Genomic DNA, 25116 nt, shown 5'->3' with positions numbered 1-25116 from the left:
TCTTCTGTTTGCTGAAAATAGAAATGCCAGCATTTCAAAAAAGTTATACGTGATGACCTGATAACGTTGGGTTCACTAAACAATTGCTTTTTTAATTGTGAAACAAAGTAACGTAAATAAAAAGCTGAATGAAGAATATAGGCTGTTATAGTTTAATCAGGATGGGGTCTTGAGCACATGTCTGTGCTTTCGTTTTTTAGTTGCGTACTACTTTCTACATTTACAGAAAAAACCTAATTTTTTTCAAATGTTTGCTGAGACTTACAACTATATTCACGTTTTTATCAGTTTTGTAATCTTGTTTTATATTTTACACTATTATCTATAAAGTTAACGTCATGCAATCAATAACGAAATCTTAGCAAAGTATAGGCCTACCCGTTTTTTTTTTATCTCTATCCCGAATCACTGAGTGCGGATATACAAATACATTGGGTACACACACTCGTTACACACACACAGTACACACACACACTCGTTAGTATAACTTTAAAAGGGGATAAATCCAGTGTATGTTTCAAAACCTAATTGCTTATATGTCCATTCACCCTAATTGTGCAATCAATGACGTTTAAAAATTACCAAAATCATCTTGAAAACTGCTATTATACCGAGCAATGTACTACATTACTTTTAATGCTGAATTTTAACCAAATAAACGAAATTCTATTTTTTTGGTAGAAAAAAAATATTTGGTTTCGCCCCTGTAGATCACTTGCAAACGACTCAAATTTTAAGAGTGTACACGTATCGCCACCCTAAGCAGGGTTAATATGTATAATACGCCGTTGGTGAAATATTCTTGTTATTAACATACCCTTTGCGACCCGACTTTGAAAGTGGCGGACCGAAATAAAATTATATCGACCAAAATAGTGCGTTATAGCCGAAAATAAATTGCCGCCAAGTAGACTAAATTGCTTTGGCAGCAGGCAGGCTCAGCCCACGACGCTTTAAGTTAAAATGGGCGAATAACGGTAAGTACCGGATCCGCCGCCCGCCCAAATCGAAGCACGAAGTTATGACAATGCAACACGCGAGGGGCAATGACCTGGAAATGCGATAACGAAAACGTGACGGCGACGATAACCTCTTTGGGGCGCGGTCGCAAATACGCCCTGAGCATCTTTGTTTTTTCGTGAAGGAAAACACGTTTCGCGCGTGATTTGCTGGAAACAAGGTGGCTGAATGACGATTTAGATTTAGACGATAGCCTATATTTTGCAATGAATATTTTTATACATAATCTTCGCGCGCTATAATACCAGGTTATTGTTGGAATATCGATTAGTTTTTAACAAACTATGGTCCTCTTTCAGTTTCTTTTTTCAATTTAGCCTGCCATTCAAAATTTATTTACGCAAATAGCAAAGAAGTATAAGAATTGTCTTGCTTTGTTATTGGATTGCTTAACTGGTGGAATGCTATTTTCAGTAGCAATATAAGAAACGTTTTGTTTTAAAACTTTCTTCTCGCACTTGAAAGTCATTATTATTTGTTTCGCAACAATCGAGCTTTCACATTGCTTCCAGCCATAAGACCGAAATAAGAACAGCACCAATGTTAGAATAAGACACAGTTCGGAATTTTTTTTGACCAAAATAGGACTAATGCTTAATAGTCGTAATACCGTCTTGATCGGTATAAGTTCCTAAACCTGTTGAAATAAGACTAAATCAGGAGTTCTTAAACTAGGAGGCGAGCCCCATGGTAGGACGTAAAGGTATCACTAAAAAAAATTCATTCTTTTATTCATTATGAAGTTTGGAAAACACGAATATATTTTTCAAACTACTTTTTGACGCGACTGGCACATCACATTGTTTTCTGCCAATCACTAATCTTAATTCTCCTTGGTGATAAATTTGATTTTCCAGTTTTGTAGATCTAATTAAACTAATTTGAATGTTACACGATACTTACTATATACAAACTGTACAGTATTGCACATTAGCATTTTTTAGGTAAATTTACAAAAATTATATATTTTTTAAATTATTTGCGATTTAAATCGTAAATTTTTGTAATAAGAGTGTGAATGGTAAATATATGCGTGCTAATTGTTATCCTTAACTGACAAACTTACCACGCTTGCATTGGCCAAGTCCAGATAAGGGACCTAAAAATAACTCAGAAATGACGTCAAAAAGTTATGTTAAAACGTGACGTATTTTTGTATTAAAAGATGGAAAACAATGGCGTGCTGCGTGTCTTTGTATGTAGTTTAAGTTGCTCATTTTTTTTATTTTCGATGATGCACCGCGCATTCTGGCTGATCCGATTTCAACAAAACAGGCCAGACATACTTTTTTTCCTTTACACAATTTTGTTTATCAGAACTGATGTGAGATTTTATTTCCGCGCTACATTTGTATGAAACTGAGATATACGTGCCTGGGTTGCAAACTAAATTTTCTGCTTTCCATTCAAATTCAACAATTTCTGACGCATGGATATTTCACTTGTATTTAACTCGTGAATTTACATTTTTTAGTGTAAATAAATTTAACTCAGCTCGAATCTTTAAAAGAGATAATGTTTATTATAGCAATTTTGGCCAATAAACAATTTGTGTCTAGCAAAACAATTAGACTTTAAACAACTTAAAACAAGTGTGTTTTCACAGTAGGTTTAGCGCTAGGAAAAAGATATTTACGTGCAACTCCTCATTTGATAAAAAAATATATAATCTTGCTTGTTTAGGGTTTGTCATAATTTAACTTGCAGTACAAAAATTAAAAAACTAACATGCGTCTCGTTTATTTGTCTCTTTCAAATAACAAATTTATGAAGTTTCATGAGTTTTGCTTGACTCGAAAAAATAACTGATTTGCGTTCGACCGGTGGTCAGTTTATTCTATGTCGTTGACGACGCCAAGACATTAATGCAGTACTTCAAACAACAATGTGTTGTTTAAATCAATGTATTTTTAATAGAACTATGTGACATTTTCCGGTTACACCAATAAATAGACCAGTTTCCTGTCACCCATAAAGTTCGAATCCAGGGGTTGGCAAGAAAGACTAATTTTTTGCATGTTAGACCGTTTTTTTAGTCGCAGTATGTCATATATGGAACTTTTTAAAAAGGCTTTTTTGCGAAATTATAAGTTATATTTGTGTTTTGTTTTCCGTCTTTTTTTACATGAATACAACATAAAAAGTACGACCCTATATAAAAGATTATTTTTGCAATTTAAAGTAAATGCACGATAAAATATATCGCGCGTCTGGAAAGTTAGTAGTTTTACAGGTTTTCACTGTGACTAAAGGCTAACGCCGTGACCCTTTCCATGATGCAATTTTAGCAAAATTGATCTAGTTAAAAAAAAGTTTTCTAAAAAAGCGCTTTTGATATTAGAAATAATTGGTTGCAAAACTTTGTCACGGGGAGAAGTTAAGATAAAAATGGTACGTTGGCATGTTTAAGTTGGACAACCCTGTAATCGAAAGGCTTAATTTACGTCATACTAAGTCTGAAACTACAGTAAAAAAATCGACCTAAATGTAGATCAATGTTTTCAGTCTAATTTTCTTTAGCCAATAGCACATCTATTTGCACAAAGCGCACTTTATATTGTCATGAAAACGCTGCCTATATAATGTAGGCTATAATCACTAGGGGCTTTTAGTGGCTATAAAACAAAAGTTCAACAAACCCTGACCTAAATGATCAGAATCCTATGCAACGTTTCATCTAAACCCACCCAAAACCCCTAAGCAGGGCTGCGGAGTCGGAGTCGGACTCGAGACTCGAGTAAGACCACGTAAAACTACCCGAGTCTCGAGTCCGACATGCGCATGCGTAGTAGGCCTACCAAATTTTAAGACTGCTATCGCCGCAAAATTGGAATTGTAAAGGTGAAATAGCATATGGTGTACTACTTTCCAACCAGGTATTGTGAGTGAATAAATTATACGACACCCCTATAAGTTGATTGCTGAATATCCACGTTATTTCAGTTACGTAAATTGGCGTAATACATGCTATAGAGTCAGGGCTGGACTCGGGACTCGACGAAATTGCACATTTGACCGGAGTCGGACTCGGGTTTATTTTTTTCGCCGGAGTCGGACTCGGGTTACTTTTAACCGACTCCGCAGCCCCGTCACTAACTCCTATAATTTCTATTATATAATAACCCAAACCCAATTTATCACACCACCCATTACCAACCACTAACACCAAACAGGTTTCAAAACAGTGGAGCCATATTCCGATAAATGTTGAAGTTATTCCGACATGGTCGCATTCAAATTTTAGACCTTATTCTGTCACGGATATACCTGCGTATTTTGGTTTTATTGCGACCTTGGTCTTAATACTATGGTATTATTTATTATTATTTTGTATGAAGTGTTCCTGTCGCAACTACCGTAAATGTAGTGAATTTCAGCTTGTCTTAAGGCGGATTAGAAATGTCCAATAATATCGAATCAGGCCGATACCCGATGCCAACTGCCAAGTTGTAGTATCGGTACTCCTCCGATATTAAGGTTGTAATGTGGCAATCCGATAAACAATTATTAGGTAATTTCAAATAAGATTTACGAACAATGCAATGATCCACCCTGAAAGCTAAATTTATCAAAAAATGGAAGGTTACGAACTGGTCAGAAATATACTTATTAACGCTAAAACACGTTGTGGCCTTAACAGGGAAAACATGCCTTTAAAAACGTTCGATCTATCTCGCGTGTCATAGTAATGGCGTCATTAAGAATAGGATGGCATAGACATTTTTGGCCTAAAATATCGGGTATCAGATTAAAATGTCAACTATCGGACATCCCTATTGCCGATTATGTATTGTAAATGAAGTTTTTTTCAGAACATTTTTTACACGTCAACGGGGTAAAAGTGTATTTTTTTGATTTCAAGCAGATTGACCAAAGATATAGTTTCGAACCGTAAAACCTGTGTTTTGCAATTTCAATTCATCACTAAAGAAATATGTTATTCACAATACCATGATGAAATTGCCAAAAATATATGCTAAGCTGCTAAAACATTCATCAAGACATCTGTTGAATTTCCAAACAGCAATCAAAAAAATTTAAAAAACGAACACAATATACATCGACGAAACTGTTTTATTTATCAAACCGCAATAATGGCACGCTGCAACTTTTCACGTTTGCGTTTCTTTTTGCTTTTTTCTTTCTGCAGCTGGGTGGCGTCAGAGAAGAGCGTGACGTCATTGCGAGCCTCGATACGTCGCCTCACGTGATCAAGGCCGGCCAAGTTAAAACCGATGCGATCCTAGAAAGCAAATAACAAATGAAGTTTAAACAGTACTTAGATACAAGTTACTTCAAAAACAATGTGTTTGTTCGAAAAATTGAAAATCTTGGTCACCACTGACAACAATCAAATACCTAATCCGCCAGAAAGTTTTAAGTGCAAAAAATCCATTTTGGGCCATTCGCCAAGCATCTGTAAGCATTTAATGCAGTGTTCGGCAAGCGTTTTATGAAGCGGCAAAAATACTCTTTTAAGAGCTATTGAAAGCCCACTACGTAAAGTTTTGTGAAAACAGGGGCGGGGTATAGGAATTTTGTTTGGGTTGGCCTGACAATTTTTAAAATGACACTACAAGATATGTCGTAACCAAAAAGGTAATCCTAATAAAACCGGTTGTTCTCTAGAACTCTCGTGCGCTGCTATTCAGCCTTAAGGCCAGTGTCATAGCGCAAAAAATTGCATTTATTCGCTTTAAATTCGAAAAGCTATAATTATAAGGGCATAAGTGAAGCATGAGGTACAGGAAAGAGATTAGCCATTTGCTCGAAAAAATGACCTTTATAGTCTAATCTAATTTAAAAAAAATTGCACTTCGTACAGAGGTTACGAGCCATGCAGCGCAATAAGCCACAGAATGCGTAGCGCCTTTAGGCTGAAAATAATTAATTAAAATGGAGAATAGTTTTGCGAGCTTTTTTAGATGGGAGGGGTGCATAGCTTTGTTAGCCCTGCAATGAAACAGTGAGCCAAGAAAACTCTTAGGTACACCAAATTTTACAATAGTTCAATGAATGAACGGCTCTTAGCAGTCCACAACAAACTGAAATCTGAAATAATAAAAAATAGCTCGAGGTTTACTAAAAATTGCTGAAAGGCAGACATTTGTGCCGAAGCCCACAGTTTGCCGACCACTTATTTAATGTATTCAACTTTTTAACGTCGTTTTTTTAATTTCCAAACAGCAGAAACTCAAAAGCGATAAATAAATTACCCTCAGTTGGCCAACTTGACGTTCTGTGTTAATTCTCAGATCGTCCATTACGTCGATCAGCATCTCATTTGACGTGATTCGACCATGATGAATTCTGGTTAGAAATTTAAACATAATATGAGAGTTATTAAGTCAGCAGGTAAATGTAGTCTTTAACACTTGAAAGCATTAATACGAGTTGCAAAGCCAAAAGGTCGAGTAAAGGTCGACATCATCTCGATACAGATCCGTGCACACTGCACAGTGTACCCATGAAAGCATTGAAATATCAGAAAACTTTTTATTATAAGTTCAAATAAATTCTTGGAGCTCAGAACTTCTTAGAGGAAGGATATTTTTTGCATCATACGTTACTCAGATGAGTAAGGAAATTGGTCATCATTGCTCCGCTAATTAACGCGAAAGGCTTAGTAGTTTTTCCTGGGCAGTAGTTAGGCGGTATTTTATAGATATTGAATTTTTAGATGATAACGGGTCAATAAAGACTCGATAATAAACGGGTGAATAAAGACTGGATTGTGTATTACTACGGCGACTTGAAGTGCCAGTAAAAGTGTATTTGGTTCGAAACGTAAACAACACGACTTTAGGATAAAGCAACATGTGGCAAACAAATCTTACCGGAGCAGAAAAAACATCGATCGGCACACGAGCTCCACTTCACGCCCTCTTGTGACGAACTTGTTCAGCAAGGTCAAAAGGTCAGGAACGTATGAGAAGGGAAGTACGAGCAGAGATTCCTCCAGTTCACTGGATATTCAACCGTACAAAGGAACAATTATAATACTGGGTAATGTTAGAAAAGAGGTTAACAGCAAGAAATTGATATATCTGTAAAATACGCCCAGTGTCAATAAACCAAGACGTATTAACTTTTTCGCTTCCAAGCTCCGATTAAGATTACCGTTTTGTGGACACTATTATGTGTCTCTTTAGATCGCATCTTTGTTATCATTTTATACAACAGACGCTCCCAGCTTTTCGGGAGTGGTGACTAATCATAACATACTATTTCGCGTTAATTTTTCAAAGGTCTTTACGTCAAATAATATCTTTTGCCTTGTGTGCAGGTCGGTTTTAATCATACAATATGTATACTGGTAAGTGTTATGGCAATTTCGCAAAGATAAATCGTATGTGATACACTAAATAACGTAAAACTAAATGTTGTAGTATTCATAAAGCAGTTTCGGTAATGGCACGATATATTGATTAAATAAAAATATATTTAAAAAAAAAGAAAAAAAAAAAAATATATATATAGCCTATTTAAAATAAAATAGAGCGAACCTTGATTTGATTTTGCGCAGGACTTGAAGCGCGTAACGATCCACCTGAAATATATTTAATAGGCAGTATGAAGTAACTCAATATTTAGTGCTTATAGTAAGCCACTTAGCCAGGGGTTCCCAACTTGTGTTGCGCGTACCCCTAGTGGTATGGGAAGGTTTTTCAGGTGGTACGCGATTAGCTTCCGTTTTTTTTCACAAAAACCAAGGTTCACAACTTTTTATTTTGTTAACAAGAACAAAATTTTCGAGGCCTAGTCTTCTGTTACGTAACACTGTTTCGTATCATTACGATCTTCAAAATACAGGTCATGTGATTTGTCAACAAGGAGCACAGTTGCTTTGGAAAGCCGTAGAACGCTTTGGGACAGTGGGCGTTAATTATGTCTCAAATGGTTGCTCTTGATAGATACCATCTACTGTTTTATGGCGTAAGCTACAAACAGCGTTGAATAATGCTAGGTGTAAGCTATTTTTAGTAGGCCAATATGATTCTTCTGAATAAAATATGATTCGATCAATTAGTTTTTCTGCAAGAAGTGGTACGCGTGGCAGTACAGAGCGTCCAAGTGGTACGAGATCGTAAAAAGGTTGGGAACCCCTACACTAAGCAACACCAAGAAACAGTTAGCCGTTAACCAATGCATAGTTCGATGTCATAAAAAAAGAAAACAAACTACTTACAGAAATATTTCCGTAGGCTTTTAGGATCGGGTGCTCGGAGACGTAAGGCACCTGCCAAAGAACAAAAGTAAGGGAAAATGCTAATAGACAGTAGGGCAAATGCTGAAAGATGTTGAAAAATAACATTAAGATTTCGATCGGTATTTTGAATTTTTTTACCCGACGCCATTACTAGTCATTAACAAGTTAACTATAAACTTTCACGAAACAAGGAAATTGTGACATGGGCCGATGTCCACATTTTAGCTGCGATTTCGAACTCAGGCTGGTGAGCAACACACACATTTAAAAAAAACTACTTCCAAAGAAGTCAGTTTTCTTTTTCAGCGTGTTTTTCACCAGTTTCGGCGGGAAAAAGCACCGCTGGCGCTTGCGTAGGTTTACAAAACGTGGTTCACTATTATGCCTATAAGGTTGCATTCTGTGTGTATGCCGCTAAGGTTTTGGAAAGTCCTATCTACCAGAGCTGTGGAGTCGGTTAAAAATAAACCGAGTCTGACTGCGACCAAATGTGCGATTTCGTCGTTACCCCGGCTGCGACTCCAGGTGCGACAGCCTGTATTTCACCCATTTACGTAACTAAAATCAGATGAATGTCCAGCAATCAATAGGTGCATGTCATTTAATCCATCAATTTACAATACATAGCTGGAAAATATTCAACCATACACGATATTCAGCCTTCACAATTTACAGTTCGCTGCCGTATCAGTTTCGAATTTCGGTACTGCGCAGGCGCACTTCGGATTCGGGAATCCGGTAAACTAACGCTAGTCCCGAACCCGACACAGACTTGCATAGCTTGATAATTCTAGTCTTCTTATTTAATGAATTAGAGCAAAATGCGACCAATTCCAATTCTAATCTAATACAGCCTAAAAGCCAAAACCGTAAAAAGAGCCGAGATATATTTGAAATTTACATTCTGATTAGAATAAATTGCGATTTAAACTAAATTTAATGTGAATAATTAAATGTAATCCTAGGTCAAATTCTAGTTTATAGGCCTCCTTAGTTTTTTGCAAGAATTCAGTAATTCTAATTCTAATCTAATTTGAGAATACTCAAAATGATCTAATTTTAATTCTAATCTAGTTTTGAAAAGTTAAAATAAATCTGGTTGTCTTAGTCTGTTCGCCGTTCCGCTATTTTCACAGATTCATTTAATAATACGAATCGATTCTTACGTCGTGGTCCTTGTGTTCTTTCTTATGCTCGGCTTCTCGGTCGCATTCATCACGGTAAAGCTAAAGCAAAAAAACAACATGAAAAATCCATTAAAGTAAATTGCATAAAAACTGTTTCTGCTGGTTTAGTTACAATTTCATATTAAGTAAAGCAGTCCACCTATAACTGTTTTGTTGAAAATCTTTAATATATGCGTGTCCTTTTATCTTGTGAAAAACAGCACTAAAATAAAATATTTGAAAAATGTAAGGGACCTCGATTGATTCCATGATCCTTTCGGCCCCTTTGACGCTCTCAATTGTTGTCATGCTTGGAAGACCAACTTCCTGATCCACTGCTTCTCCGGGAATCTAAAGGGGTTTAAAAAATGAGCTCCTATTCGTGAATTTCTAGTTAAAAACTGGAACTTTAATCTTTAGCAAATTTTAAAAATCGGACTAAGGGTACTTTTCGTAATTGTACCTTAAGAGTTGTGCACATTATATTTGTTCAAAACCTGGACACTTTAATACAAAAAGACTTGAATGAGCAAACTCAATATCTCAGATGCAAATCTTTTAGACGTCTCGTGTTTTGCTTGAACTCGTCGGATAAGTTAACATTCGTGTCCTCTTCTTAATATCTTTAACGTACAGTAACAACACACCACGGTACAGAGAAATAAAAAATCAACCAGTGGGTGAGTTATTCAGGGGTTGTAATTTCGGTTAGAGATCGACCGATATCACTATATCTCTAATTTCTGCCAAACAAAAAATACACTTTAACATTTACTTGCGCTTCCTGACTCTTCGGAAGCACAGTCTCCTCTTCGGCCTCTTCTCTTTCCCTTTCGCGCTCCTCATCCGGGATCACAACTTCAAGCGACCTCTGCCAGAAGCGAAGGGATCGATCCTTTCCGCTCGATGCCAAATGATCGCCATCATGACTCACTGCAAGCGCCAAAACGGGTCCGATGTGACCCTGGAATAATGAATAGGTTAAAAATATTTTTTCTACTTTTTATGTCAGCATGAACACTAAAAACTAATGGATCTGATCCGATACTGAAGTCTTTATCAGTGTACAGGAATTTATTAAAACACTAGAGCTTACACACGTGGATTCATATATTAATTCGAATGAATACAAAACAATGTTATTGAAACAGAAACAGCATCATTAAGCCCGTTTATACGCACCTTTCGCGAAAAGATTATATTAAGGTTCAATCCGGATTGAAAAGTAATCCGTTCCAGAGACGTAATTACATGGCGCAAAATTCAAGCCAGCTCCAGCTTGAGTGTACAAACTGCACTGATACGCATTATTACGTAATTTTCTAGTAAACCTGACGCACAACCGATTTTTCGGTTTAAGCTACTCCTTACGGTCTATTGCTGCTTGTTCGTTTTTATTAACCTAAAATTGAAAAAACAAAAACAAGAATCACTTGAGTTAGGTTTGCCGATTAAGTACGTTTTTTACTGAATAGTGCTTCTGTTTACCTGGCACACAGAATGCAAGAAAGTTAAGCTTAAGTGTGCTGGTCAACGCTATATACAAGGCAGAGTGGACAAAAGAAGGTGATAAGATGTACCAACCATGGCTAATGAAAACGATATTTGGCGCTGGCCTAGAATCCTATCACAGCGTTGAGACAATTATTAAAGCAATGTACAACATTTGGGTGAAGTTGGGCCAAGTATTACTATTTAAACCTACCCAAACCCGCATCCTAACCCAAATAATGTTCGATTTTGATTATTTTTTTTTGGATTCTAAACCAGCGCCTCAGTCACAAATTAGTATCTAACGAGTGAACGTAATAATCTTTCCTTATGCGCTAAACTTGTTGTTTTGTTTACGACTAGCCGTTCGTGTTACGTCATAATGTCCCAAAAGTGGCGTGATGTTTACTGCGATAAAGCAGGTCATTCTACATTAAACGATTTCGGCCGTCAGCGAAACGAACAGATTCAGCGGCGAACGGATTGAAATCACTCCTTTTGACCGATTAAGAAACGAGAGAACTTAATTCATTCCAGCGCCAAAACGAGAGTGAATGAAATAACGAAATACATTCGAATCCGGCCTAAACGTGCATATAAACGGGCTTTGTTAAGCATAATCGCCCAACTCCTACCATGAAAATGTAGAAAAAACAAATGCCGTAGAGACAACTACAATGTCAAGGCACCATGTGTTCAGTGACCTTTGACCATTTGACCGCAAGTAATAGAATGCTTACACAATTAAATAAAGCACTTGCATCAAAAAATCCTAAAGTAAGAAGGCTAGCATTTCGTCGCAAAACTGTTTTGAAGCTAGGCGCGTGGTTTGACGTTTTGGTAAAATCCTAAATAAATTTTAATATTTTCGAAACGTTCAAATATACCACCTAGTTTTGTAAGGGATTTATATTTAAATACAACCTTTAGCGGTTATGCTCAAATAATTTGAAACTGCTTCTCAAACTGTGAGGATATTATATGTCTTACTGTGAGTGAGTAAAATGCATGTTATCTGTAAAAATTAGCCGGATTTTATGTTGAATTTAAGCAGAGTTTCCTAAATTCGAAGTCGCCAGAGGGTCACGCAAAAAGTTATAGGGTCGCACCGTCGCAAGCGTGCATTAGTTTCTAAATAAATACTTTTTGTGAGTCTTTTTGCAGCAACAAGAAAAAGTGATTAACAATTCTACTTTAAAAAATCAAACCTTCAAAATCTGTATCAATGTAAACTTGTCTGCATCCCATTGTTTGATGACGCCATCTTTGCCAGCGCTGAAGAATAAGTGAGTGTCGGGAACAAACTGCACGCTAGTGACGTCATCGTCATGAGCGAACAATGACCTGCAAACCAGATATGTATTAAAATACGCTTAGTTCGTATTTTATGATTTTTTTCATTATACAATAAACAACACTTCTCTGAATGGAAGAAATATTTTGAGAGCACTATTTATACAAAAAGCACGACAGATAAAACTTCGAGTCAGATAAAGTTAAAATGTCACCTCCTTAAAAGTTACCTGTGGCAGTCACCAAAGTCGAGACCCCATATCTTAACATTACGGTCGGTTGAACCGGTGACGATAAGGGTAGAGTCGGAAGAAATACTGATGCTGCGAACCGGAAGAGAATGGCCATACAACGAGAGAAAAAACTGTAACAATAATTCGAGAGCAGAATATTATATTTCTCCTGAATCTGTCTATATAAAACGTGGTAACGATTACACAACACAAACTAAATGTTTCACAACTTTTGGTTCATAATGTATATTGTACTTGTGCTGTACAGTCAAGTCTCGAACGTTTGCTTGTATGTCTATTTGTAATACAAATTGGTCACTATTGCAAAATTACAAAAAGTTCCGCGGCGGCGGCGGCAGCATACTTGACAATCTTTTGAGGCAGTTTGAGAATCACTGGCATAGCATATGCCTATAAGCAAGCAGAAATATCTGGTAAAAATGTTTTACCTTAAGCGTGTCCACGTAGAATATCGTAACTGTGCAATCTAACAGGGCGACCGCTATGTGCTTTCGGTTTGACGTCATTGCCACATCAAGCACTTGATCATCCAACTCCAATGTACGAGTGTGGCTCAAGGTCAGGCGCTTTGACCTTGACAAATATCAAATTGGTTTCTTCGAAGTTCAATTTTTTTATTTTTTTAGAAAACAACTTTTAAACACAAAATATTTGAGTAATATTGTATTCATAGCGAAGACGTGCTTTTTGTTAATAGCTGTAAGCACTAGGTAAAATATTATTAATAATATTAAAACATTTTAGTGTGTAGCAATCGAGTCAACGCATTAAGATTGTAATGCGGCGCTCGAGTTGCCCGCAACTGCCTAAAGATTGTGTACAGCAAAACGCTGAAACACATTAGAAAGTTGCTGATTTGATTTTGCAGGTACTGGACGAGGCCAAATTCACTGACGGGGATCTGGCCAACCTGGTACCCTGCGTGAAATGTAGTCAGCATGATTTTTTATTTATTGGTTGATGCGGCAAACTTCGTATGTTGGCAACAAATTCAAACGGATCGAACACGTAGTCCCTTTTATATTTTATAAAACCTGATAAACGAACATTTTATAAGGGATACGCACACCGATAACCTTTGACATTGGGGTACGATTTCACTATGAAGTATTAAAAACAGAACAAACAAGTTTTAACATTTAATCTATATGCAATTCTAAATAAAATGGCAAATAATGTAATGCAAGATGCCAGTAACACCCCAGACGAGGACTCACTAAAAATCATAAAAGTAACCTTTTTGTTTGCTATAATCAACAAACGACATACCCGGGGCGGTTTTCGTCGGCAAGAAGATCGAAATCCCAAAATTTAATGGTCTTGTCTTTTCCGCCAGTCACAACTCCACTTCTGTCAGGCGCAAGACACATACATGACACACTACCATTGTGTGCTGCAATCGACTCCAGCAAAGCGCCTGAAAACATTATCGGTTGAAAGAGAAAACGGAAAACATTCAAAATGCGATTTATTACAACTGTAAACACATTTTTCGGTAACTGCAATAAACTCAGCAAATACATAAACCTAACCATGCGAATTGCACCAAAAATTTATCCCGATGTTAAAATAAAATCATACCAGAATAGGGTACTACGACCAAAGGTTTATGCTCCGTGTTACACACAGCAAAGTAATATAAATAAAATTATTTTTAGAATAGATCTGTATGCCATTAAGTTCGGAAATGGGCTTTGGGCATTGTTTGATAAATCTCCACGTCATCACAAGTATAAGGTACAAACCGTTACTCACCAGAGGCCACGTCGTGAATTTCAATAGAACCACTTTGCGAGGCGAGTAGCACTTGTCGATTGCCAGGAACGATAAGACAGCACTGAACATGGACACTTTTCACCGTTCGGATGCATTGGTTGCTATTCCTGTGTAGATTGATTCGCATTATGTTATGTATTTTATGTGTGATTGATTAATCATTAAAACAAGGTTTAAATCAGGTTGAGTTGCAGATTAGTCGACAACGTTCGGTTGGCCATCTTCAGAATATTAAAAAAACGTTTTCGCCTGTGGTATTCCCTTATTAATAAATGGTAATTGTAAACTAAGAACTCTTACTTTTATTAGAAAAAATAGTGTTGTTCAAACCTAGTGATGTTTATGCTCAAGTTACATATTAGGAAGTTTCAACCTGTGATGAAGTGTAAAATTATGTCCACTTCTATCGGTAAGGAAATTTTAGAGCAACTGGACAACGGTGGTAAAAAAGGAAACTACTGGTTTTAATATCCTACGAAAAAATAATAGAATACTTTCAAACACCTGTTCCACAACTTGGCACTTTGTGCAGCAGCCGAGAGCAGAGCCAAGCCGTCTGATGTAAAGCACAAGGATCTGCTCTCCGACCGATGGCCAGGCAATGCAAGCCGCTTCAAACCGGTTACAACTGGCTGCGCCGACTGGGTGTTGGCCACAAAAGTTTCGGTTTGGTTGTTGCGGAGCAGTACGGACAAAACCACTTCATCCTGTGTTTTGCCGTCCGCAATGTCGATTGAGCTATAATACATTTTATTATATTACATCTCTTAACAAGATCTCAAGGTTGTGCTTCAAAGATACTGTTCAAGCTAACCTCAATATCTATGCTGTCTATAGTAAGACAGTCCTGCGTCAAAATTAATAACATATACAGTTTTTGGCCTGTTACAGTAGGTAACGTAAATTTATAAAAAAAAGCCTTACAATACGACAAACTAAAACTGGAAACTTTTTGACTTCTTCAATGTTTTACTAATTTACATGAAAAGTACAACATGTCTCCAATGCTTATTAGTTATCGAAACTAAATTATTTTCAAATTTAATGGGTTATATGAAATTACCAGATTTTTCCTGCACATGTACACATGCCAGAATGTGTCATTTCATCTTCAAGCTCTCTCTCAACTACAATATCCCCAGAAACTGAAATAAAACACTTATTTAGTTTTGGCATTTGATTGTTGGCATGTCTAATACTTTAGCCATAGTTGTATTACAGAGAAATATTTCCAAATACTATTACAAATATTTCACCTTCCATTCCTTCAGCCGAATTGGTAACTTGTTTCATTTTTTTTCTTGCCCTTTTCAGCTTTTTTTTAAGCTTAAGTTCAACTTCTGCATCCGAAAAAAGGTGAAAGAGTTCCACAAACTTGTCATTTCCCTATAGAACACAAAATATGAACAAATTTTATTAGACGATGTGCAGAACTATTTATAAACCAACAGTAATTCCATAAAAACCTAGCAAAATTCAAATCATGCGGGTTTTTCTGGTCTAAATGTAAATCAATGGTTTTCCAAACTTTTTTAGGTTACAGCCCAGTCCAGGGGCGTATCCAGGAATTCAAAAAGGGGGGGGTACGAGTTTTCAACTTAGGGAATTCCCCGTTGTTTTTTCGTCTGACGTTAATGACGTCATAAAATAGTGACGGATAGGACGTCATAAAATAGCGATGGTAATGACGTCATAAAGAAGAAAAAAAATCATCCGAAACAGCCAATTAACGTCCAGCAAAAGCGAACATTTAGACGGAAAGCGAACACGTGCGTTATCGACAATCCTGCCAGGCGCCAGCTGCGACACCGCTTTAGTGTGCAATCGTAACCTCAGGCGGGTCCATGTACGGGACTAGGCTATATTACAAGCACGTCTTTCGCCATCTGCAATACTAAACGGAGATCGTTTTTCCCGGGTGTTTTTTCGATTAGCGCGATATATAAAACTATTTCGAAAATACGGTCTAACTTTAATAGTTAGTCAATTTAGTTCAGCGTTTGATAACCGTTTTAAGTTTGGGCGCACCTGGCGATCGAAGCGAGCGTGATTTTTTTTTGGTTATGACGGCGTTTCTTTAAATTTCTTGCAAGTTTTTATTACAATGCCGAAAATGAAAAATGTTAAAAAATATATGTCAAATATTTTTGAATACGTTTTTGGTTTGTCCGCGACGCAATTGGTAGCTTTCCATGGCGCAACGGTTAAGAAGCGCTGATCTAGTTCAAAATACAGCAGTAAAACGTTAACAAATGGGACGTAGTAAGATCACGCGCGAAGCGCGAAAAATTTTCGCACTTGCGTAGTTAAAATAGTCAAAAAGTATTTGAAACAGGCCCGATACAGTAGGTTGCCGACCCCAGTCTTACACCAACATCTGATATTAACGCAGACAACAAGCAGCGAGAAACATCAGCACCGTCTAACTCGATGTTTTCAGAGAGAAAAAAGCGGAAACCGCTTGATTTATATTATTAATTGTCAAACACACACTTGCTGATTGGCCAACCCGAACGAATAACGAAAGGCGAAAGAGAAAAACTATCTAGCGTTTACGGTCGACCAAACAAAAGACGAAAAACGGCGTTTTGCTTTTGATTTTGGTTTCGCAATAGCTTAAGACGCGTGACCCAATTACATTTAAAAACACGCAGCTTCGGACGGTGAGTTTAAACGCTGACAAAAACGAACAAAAAACGATATTGTCACTTACGAAAAGGGTGGGGGGGGGTCCGAACCCCCAACTTTTACCTTTTTTATTATTTAATGCGTCAAACAATAAATGTGGGAAGTTCAATAAAGTTTCAAGTTAGTAACTCTAAAAAATTATCCATATTTGCTACATTGGTGAAAAAAGTCTAATTTAAATTGGTATCGGATTGGCAAATAATCCTACATTTAAAATATTTGGTTTATGTTGCAGTTCAACGTCAAAAGTACAAGTAACAGGGTAATAAAAATGTGATAATGTTTTTTTATTTTCTAAATTTCTGTGGCACACAGTTTCTAGCATCGCTGATCTAAGTCATGGATCTCCGTTCAAAATATAGAGTATAAATTTAAATGATAAAAACCCTGCATCGCTGATCTAAGTCATGGATCTTCATTCAAAATGTAGAGTATAAATTTAAATTATAAAAATTCTGCATCGCTGATCTAAGTCATGGATCTTCGGTCGAAGTATAGAGTATAAATTTAAATCATAAAAATCCTGGTAAGTTCATCTTACATGACATGCAAGGTGTTTTCCGTCTTTACTTATGGTCAGGCTGACAACTCTATCCCGGCCTTTACGCATCAGAGAACCCAGTTTAGTACATTCCACATATCGTTCGCTGGTTTGTTCTGCAACAAGTTTAGTAGAATGAATTCAAATATCGTTCATAAGACCCAAATTTTAAGAAGGATAGTCAGCATGTGTGACTTATTAAGGGCAAAATCAGTAGTAAACTTGACGGTGTGTGCAATATCTGGATATATTGCCAGTTCTGCCAAATACTAAGGTAAAATATGTATATGAAAAAATCAACACATTAGTATGTGATAGACAGTTTACTACAAAAAGCAACTTTGTCAACAAACCATCATTATCGCTGTCAATAGTTACTTCCTTGTTCTCTGCGTCTTCAAAGGTTTTATGGATTTTAGGTGCAGGTGGGGCTGCTGGATCCTTAATAAATAAAATTAAATTTACAATTAAGCAAACAACAAATAATTATGTTGATAATAAGCTTTGTCTAATGTTAACAAATATATAATTAAAATACATTCCATTGAAAATAAAAACTGGTGATGTTGTTATTATACAGGAAAATATCTAAATTTGTTCGGAACGGTTCCTTGCCAGTTCCTTAAATTATTAGCGATTGTGCCACTGAAAACATCCATCAATTTTATAATCATCAGATTGAAATATAATGTTCTCACTTGGTCCTTCAATAATTCCAAACTCCACACACGTAGTTCACTGTCTGCACTTCCCGTTATTAATCTTCTACCATCTGGGGTAGTTACAAATGCCCAAACCTTTGTTAATCGAACAAATTATTGTTACAATTTTTGTGAAAACAACGATAAACATGCAATAGAGAAAACTTTCTTAGAAAGTATATTTTATTATACTAATCACATATAACAATATGTTTTGTAATGTTGAAAGTAAAAAATAACTTACTTCAGCTCTGTGAGTCACCATAGTTTTGAAACAATGTTGTGTGTTCAAATCCCACCATTTAATGAAAGTATCTTTCGAACTGGTAAACATAGTTAAAATTGAAATAAATACTGAAGTGATTTTATATCAAATCACCCAATTTGAATCACATATCTGACCTGGCCCTTTTTAAATTAAATGAGATTTACAGCAGGTCAGGGATAATAAAATAAACTAACATTTAAAATTAAAAAAAATATTGGTCAAATAGTTTTTAGGATATCGCACTTTGAAATTAACATGAATTTATCACTAGCATGCAATATTCATTTGTTGTTTTTGCTAATATCTTACATATTTAATATCGGATTTTTACAAATTTGTGCTCTTTTTGAAGGCAAGTGCAAAGTCAAACTATTTGTACTGTTGGTCATTTACAGGATTACCTAATAAAATTGTATTTGCACCAAAGTAAACAAAATTTTATTATCAACTTTTCAGGGTTCATAAAGAAGAAGTATCATCTTAAAAATTAATCTTTTTTGACAAAATTTTGACTTATCATATTAATGCATGGCACACAAAAAATTGAGTGGAATAATAAAACCTTGATAAATAAGAAGCAAAGTTATCAAAATTTTTTAACAATATATATGTTTATACATTTAAGTTTACTATTATTCACATGTTATGCAAAACTAAGTAGTAGTAGTACTACTATATACCACTCTACCAGTATTAAGACCATACCTTGATATCAAAATATTTCTGCTATTAAGAAAAGCACAATGTGTAACAATTCCTTTGTGTCCCTTTAAGCGATAAAGCCCACTTTCATTGACCAAATCCCAAACCACGATTCCTGTGTCCTAAAAAATTTACAAAAATGGCATTTAAAATATAAAAAATAGCATACATTTAAATAAACTCCATATTATCATAATAGTTAATGTATTAAGATTTAGGAACTACCAAAATTTGGAGAACATGAGCGAAATATTTGCAGAAATGTGTGATGTAAAGTAAAATACATAACACAATACACTTTGTATGATGAAACATTTTAACCAAAAAAAAAATTTCCCAACAGTATGATTAAAAAGTCCCTAAATAATTTGTCCCAACCAGTGTTCCCGCTATTTTTTTACTGTGTGCGCAGGTGCCCAAAATTTTGCGCACAAGCCGAAAATAAGTGCGCAAAGTGCCCAAAATTTTCAACAAAAAAATGGTGCCCAAATTGGATACGCGGGAGACCTTTTTTTTCTTTGGTCTTCACTATTTTCAGTCTGTTAATATTGCCAATTTACGTTCCTTAATAATAATTAGTTGTTTTGTTTTTTTAGTTTTTAAATGTAATCTGTAATTATTTTCCGCTTGCTTTGTCGGACGGATGCTTTCGTTGCAATGGAGAGGAGCAATCTGCGCGGGAGAGCACGAGAGGCGTCGCAATAATCTTAATTCATTTCTCCCAGACACAAATATGAGTCTCTTTATTTGGAGAATTGCGCTCGCTTGATACGCGATTTCGCTTGGTAGTTTGTGTGGCGGACTTAGCCAAGCGTAGCGCTGTGTAACCGCCTAATGGTCGAGGTAATTATCAGGTGTAGTACAGCCTTTTAAACGGGTTACGCATTTTTTTAAAGTGAAAACTTTAATTAGAAACCTATTTGGCCTTCACGTCTTTGCTGTTCATATTAACATAACTTTGCTTATTCGGGGTATATTGTAATTTGCTTTGTCCTTCACGTCTTTGCTGTTCATATTGACATAACTTTGCTTATTCGGGGTATATTGTAAATTTGCTTTGTACACTGTTTTACCAAAAAATAAGCCTATCTTCAAATTTTACAGTTACCAAACTACCACCCGATATGTCAGGAATTAGTGGAGTTCTTTGCAAAGGTATACAGCAATTAGGACATCCAAAGAATGGAAAAGTCTGACTTTGAGACTTTGAAGTCTTGGGACAATGTACTAATTTGACTTAACAAATCTGCTTAAGAAGATTAAATTTAATAATACCTGCCAGCCGAGCCCATACGCTAACGAGCACCCTAACCCAAATAATGTGCATTGATTTAGGTATGATATAAACCAGCGTGGTCCAACTTCTTTTCATCGCGGGCCAAAAACAATTTTTTTTATCTTGCGGGCCAAAGTTTTTAAATAGCGATTCTGAGGCTTATTGCTGGCAAATTATACATAGCCTATGGCAGTGGTTTTTAACCTTTTTTCAGCCACACCTCCTTTGGTAATTTTCCAATGCCTTTCGCCCCCCTACAAAAAGCAATTCGGAATTTTCACTTAGACAATTTGAAAAAAGGAAAGCATGTCGTAGGTGGCGCAAAGCGCGAAATTCTTTTTAGTTTAATTGGTTGAATTCGCGCTAAACTGTAAATTCAAGAGGCTTTTCGTATTGGCCACACAACAAATTGCTCGTGCTCGACACATTGATTTAAATAGTACGTTATCTTGTTTCAAAACATGACCACTGACCAGGTTACGAACCGCTGGCCTATGGCATATATACTAACTTTATAGATGTACACCTTTGTTCAGCTACGGTAGTTATGAAATCACAAAGGATCATTCACGAAGTTTTTTTGTTATTTACAATAACAAAAATTGAAGTGATATTGCTAGATAGAAGCAAATATGGCTATCAGTTTGCGGGCCAAAAAAGCGGTAATAAACACTTTCGGTCCGAATACATCAATGTGTGACGTAACAATCCTATATATATAACCTGGACTAGAAATTATCTTATGCCCACCAGAGTTTGGGCTTTTTCCTAGCATTTAAATAATTATTAAATTAACGCACATTATTTGAGTTAGGGAACTGGTTATCATTTGGGTTCTGGTGGGTCAAGTATTATTAAATCTATCTCATAGTTTTTAGTGAGTTAATATTTATAGCAGAACTTGCGACGCGAGAACTTGGGCACTTTTTTGTTCCGTACGTAGCTCAAACAAAACTAATTTAGGCCCTTTTTTGGTCGTATGTAGCTCAAATAAAACTAACTTGGGCAATTTTTTGGTCGTACCTAGCTAAAACAAAACTAATTTAGGCACTTTTTGGTCGTACGTAGCTTGAACAAAACTAATTTAGGCCCTTTTTGGTCATATGTAGCTCAAATAAAACTAATTGGGGCACTTTTTTGTCCGTACGTAGCTCGGATAAAACTAATTTGGGCAATTTTTTGGTTGTACGTAGCTCGAATAAAACTAATCTGGGCACTTTTTTGGTCGTACGTAGCTTACATAAAACTAATTTGGGCACTTTTCTGTTCGTACGTAGCTTAAATAAAACTGATTTGGGAACTTTTTGGTTTGTACGTAGCTCGAATAAAACTAATTTGGACACTTATTCGAAACTTTCGTGAAGCAAAAATGGGGTACATAAGGTATTATATGTAATAATCTTGCAAAATAGTGATAATGGGGACTTGAGGAGACGACTGGAGGTCGAATTGAAGTAAAAAAACAACTTTCAATTTTTTTTTTTGCTTGCACACTTCCGTGAAAAAAAGTGCAAGTGCCCAAAATGTTGCGCAAAAAAATACGCTTAGCGGGAACACTGGTCCCAACTACATATGATAAAAGTGCCCAAAAGAAGTTTTATTTGGGGCATGTCCATATACATATTAGTTTTATTTGAGCTACATGAGGTTTGAGCTACTTAACAAGCAATTTGCTGTGGTTTTTTGATATCATACATACATGTTATATGTGGTTCTATTGAAGTTTTTCACATATACTTGGTCTTAAAATTTGTGACGTACGATAAAGTCCTAAGTAGACCATTAACTCTATGTTAAGTCACAATGCTGCCAATTAAAGAATCTGGCAAAGTTCTAAATTTGATGGATTAGCGCCCTTCAACATCTTGTATTTTGCAAATTAGACATAAAATTGCAATATATTTGGCAGACCGGCGGTTAAAAACCACTGAACTAATTATTTATGTTAGTGATTGAAAGAGAGTAAATACCAAAAACAAAAACTATCCTTCACGCACTTTTATGTTTGTCAAGTTGAGCAAATACCCACTGTTTTAAGGTTTAAGCGCTTTTGGGCAGCTTAACATACAGTCAAAACAGAAGGGTACCAAAATCTATTAATTATTTAGGAGGGGTTCCGCAAGCCATAAAAGGTTGAGAACCACTGGTATAATAGATAACAAATTTATATCTTACATGAGACCCAGAAGCTAATCTCATTCCATCCTTGTCATACGCCAAACACGAAATTGGGGAGCGGTGCCCCGTAAAGGTGACATTTGACTCTCCTGTTATAAGATTGAATATCTGAATTGATCCATCAGTGCATCCAACCGCCAACTGGCCACCCTTCGGACTTGCTGCAAGTTGGGAAACTTCATGGTTTCCACATTGTAGAACTAAGACCTAAAAACAAGCAATATGTAGTTTTTCAAAAGTAGTCGATGAATGCAATTAGGTAGTATCAATAATGCAAATGAAAGTATATATATCACATTTGCTCTTAAAAACTTTTTAAAAAATTTCAATTTTGTCCAAAATTTATCAGGAATATAAACTGATATATGTATTGTCCTTATTGTTGAGATAAGGTTAATTTAGCTAAATGTTGTACCTTTTCTTGTGTTCTTGTGTCCCAAATATTGACATTTTCACATGCACCAACGGCAACATATCTTGATTGTGTGTTTCGGATGTTTAAAAATACAATGTTTCCACGCTGACTTGCAACCACACCAAATTGAGCAGATGGATTGTAACGAAGGTATTGTTTTGTCAAACCCATTACTGCAACCAACTAGTGCAAAAATCTATAGGGGTCTTATGATCTATCTATAGTTTAAATCTCTAAATCAGACAAAAGTTAGTGTAAATGCTGAAGGATTTTGTAATGAATTTTAAACTTAATCAGTCAATACACAATATATCATTTAATTACAATGTCAGATATCAAAAACATTGAACAAAAACTGTAAGCAGCATATAATGTTCCTTTTCACAAAAACAAGGCACCAACAGTTACACCATAGTTACTATACTTGTCAGAAAAAAATGTTGTAATGCACAACATTTAATAAAAGAAACAAATAAATATCATTACTTATTAACAAACGTTAAACATAGAAAACACATCCAGAGCTTAACATAAAATCAAAATTTATATCTAGTATATCTAATGTTTAACTCAATGAGAAAAAATTGTTAAGAATACATATAGTTTCATAAAAAAAATATTTATGAAATGATTGAGGTTTTAGTTTTACTTTTCTTTATTCAGTTAAACATTGCATGAAAGAAAAACTGTTCTAAAAAACAAAAATCCATCAGTTTAAAACTGCAACACATTTAGCAAAGGTATTAGATGATTTTTTTGGATCAATTCCAGTAATTCTTGACACAAGTGTTATTCGTTTCTTTCCCTTTTGAATTCGTTTTTTAACTGAAGGTACATAACCAACCTCGTGCACTTTCATGTGTTTTTCAAGGCTGTGTTTGTATGCAAACTTCTTATCACAATCTTCGTTAGGGCAGGGAAACAGCTTTTGCTGATCATGAACAACCCGGATATGATATTTTAAATTACATTTTTTTACAAAAGTTTTACTGCAGTTTGGGCACTTAAATACACTTCGTAGTTCATTGTGAACTTCTTTGTGTTCTTTTAATCTGCAAGCAATTTTAAATGTTTTTTCACATTGAGAACATTTGTATTGTTTTGGATGCGTGTTGGCAATATGGCTTCTTAGGGCAGTCCAGGTTTCCAACACGAAGTCACATTGACGACAAGGGTAGCCATTGTGCACTTTTGTGTGCCTGTTTCGGTGACTTTGCGTTCTAAATCGTTTGTCACATTTTTCACACTTAAAAGGCAGGCGACCAGTGTGAACAATTGAATGTTGAGTTAAAAACCGACGTTTGGCAAAACTAGCATCACATCCTTCGATCGCACATGAGTAGTGGCATTTCGTCTTTTGCGAAGATTCGTAAGTCAATTTGTTTTCCTGGCGAGATTCTTCAGCGCAGACAGCTGGACTAGGCAACATGACGGACACAGAAACATTAAGATAACAGTAATAGGCCGTTAGGAATTAGAATTTAGCGTTTATACGTTCCATTCTTCTTTTTATTAAAAAATAACAAGAGCACATGTTTACACGCTTGGGTGGTTTATCATATAACTATGAATCCATAGAGATCAGTGTTTGACGCCCAGTTTAATTATGGAAACCTTTTAATAATTCAAGTGTGCAATAAACAAGGACTTATCTAAACGAATAGAAGACTGCAACCAGACCCGTAGAGTTGATTCAATGACACACGAGTCGGAGCAGCAGTCAAATAAAAAAAAAATTTTACTTAACTCTCTCGACTGCGTCATTGAGCATTAAAGAATAATCCAACTAATCGGCAAATGGAAACTTGTAAAAAATTTGCAAAAATACTAACGATAAATATACGCCACCACGATCTTGTAGGCCAACAATGCAAAATTTTCTAACTTGTGTTCTTCCAGAGACAAAGGTTCCTAAGTGTGTTATTGAGTATTATGTGTTTTGATTCCATTAGCCTACAATATTGTATTTGAAATATTGTAATTTAATTTTAACTTTTATGCTCCATTACAACAAAAACTAAGTCTGTAAATGACGTCAAAAAAACACTAAATGACGTCAAAAAACGCTTTAGGATCCATCTGTGTTCCGAACCGAGCGCCAATGAAAACTTTAATCAAATTACGATTCAGTTTAGAA

At 35.8% G+C, this 25116-nt stretch overlaps 2 protein-coding genes and 1 non-coding gene across 3 annotated transcripts; all 3 read right to left on the bottom strand.

Moving 5' to 3' along the window:
* Nucleotides 1-5088: 5088 nt before the first annotated feature.
* LOC146138216 (WD repeat-containing protein 3-like) lies at nucleotides 5089-23208 on the bottom strand. The gene is made up of 23 exons (XM_083393189.1): nucleotides 22980-23208; nucleotides 22562-22771; nucleotides 19114-19232; nucleotides 18385-18463; nucleotides 18138-18236; nucleotides 17793-17880; nucleotides 17440-17555; nucleotides 15467-15596; nucleotides 15274-15355; nucleotides 14715-14948; nucleotides 14190-14317; nucleotides 13704-13851; nucleotides 12863-13007; nucleotides 12411-12544; nucleotides 12096-12231; nucleotides 10172-10360; nucleotides 9652-9747; nucleotides 9397-9456; nucleotides 8210-8260; nucleotides 7527-7570; nucleotides 6858-6986; nucleotides 6237-6330; nucleotides 5089-5263 (listed from the first exon to the last, which is right to left on the bottom strand). The coding sequence occupies exons 1-23, from the start codon at nucleotides 23148-23150 to the stop codon at nucleotides 5102-5104; spliced, it is 2844 nt and encodes a 947-aa protein (XP_083249315.1). The 5' UTR covers nucleotides 23151-23208; the 3' UTR covers nucleotides 5089-5101.
* LOC146138217 (small nucleolar RNA SNORD61) lies at nucleotides 6543-6621 on the bottom strand. Its single transcript, XR_014501534.1, has one exon. It is a non-coding gene; the product is annotated as a small nucleolar RNA SNORD61 (small nucleolar RNA).
* Nucleotides 23209-23211: 3 nt separating the features above from the next.
* Nucleotides 23212-24505, bottom strand: LOC146138215 (uncharacterized). Its single transcript, XM_083393190.1, has one exon. It carries the CDS (start codon nucleotides 24406-24408, stop codon nucleotides 23689-23691), a length of 720 nt encoding a protein of 239 aa, XP_083249316.1. The 5' UTR covers nucleotides 24409-24505; the 3' UTR covers nucleotides 23212-23688.
* Nucleotides 24506-25116: the final 611 nt, after the last annotated feature.

Source organism: Ascidiella aspersa, chromosome 7 (assembly GCF_963924565.1).
Source record: "Ascidiella aspersa chromosome 7, kaAscAspe10.2, whole genome shotgun sequence".
NCBI lineage: Eukaryota > Metazoa > Chordata > Ascidiacea > Phlebobranchia > Ascidiidae > Ascidiella > Ascidiella aspersa.
Note: the sequence above shows the minus strand (reverse complement) of the source record. Positions and strands in the feature narration are given on the sequence as shown.

What these genes read in the sequence shown, in the direction of transcription:
- LOC146138215 (XM_083393190.1), bottom strand. Translation starts at nt 24,408, where the DNA reads ATGTTGCCTAGTCCAGCTGTCTGCGCTGAAGAATCTCGCCAGGAAAAC.
- LOC146138216 (XM_083393189.1), bottom strand. Translation starts at nt 23,150, where the DNA reads ATGGGTTTGACAAAACAATACCTTCGTTACAATCCATCTGCTCAATTT. An exon ending in ACACAAGAACACAAGAAAAG is followed by an intron (nt 22,772 to 22,979) that starts GTACAACATTTA and finishes GCTTGTTTTTAG; the next exon opens with GTCTTAGTTCTACAATGTGG. An exon ending in GACTTTGGTGACTGCCACAG is followed by an intron (nt 12,232 to 12,410) that starts GTAACTTTTAAG and finishes TCTGGTTTGCAG; the next exon opens with GTCATTGTTCGCTCATGACG.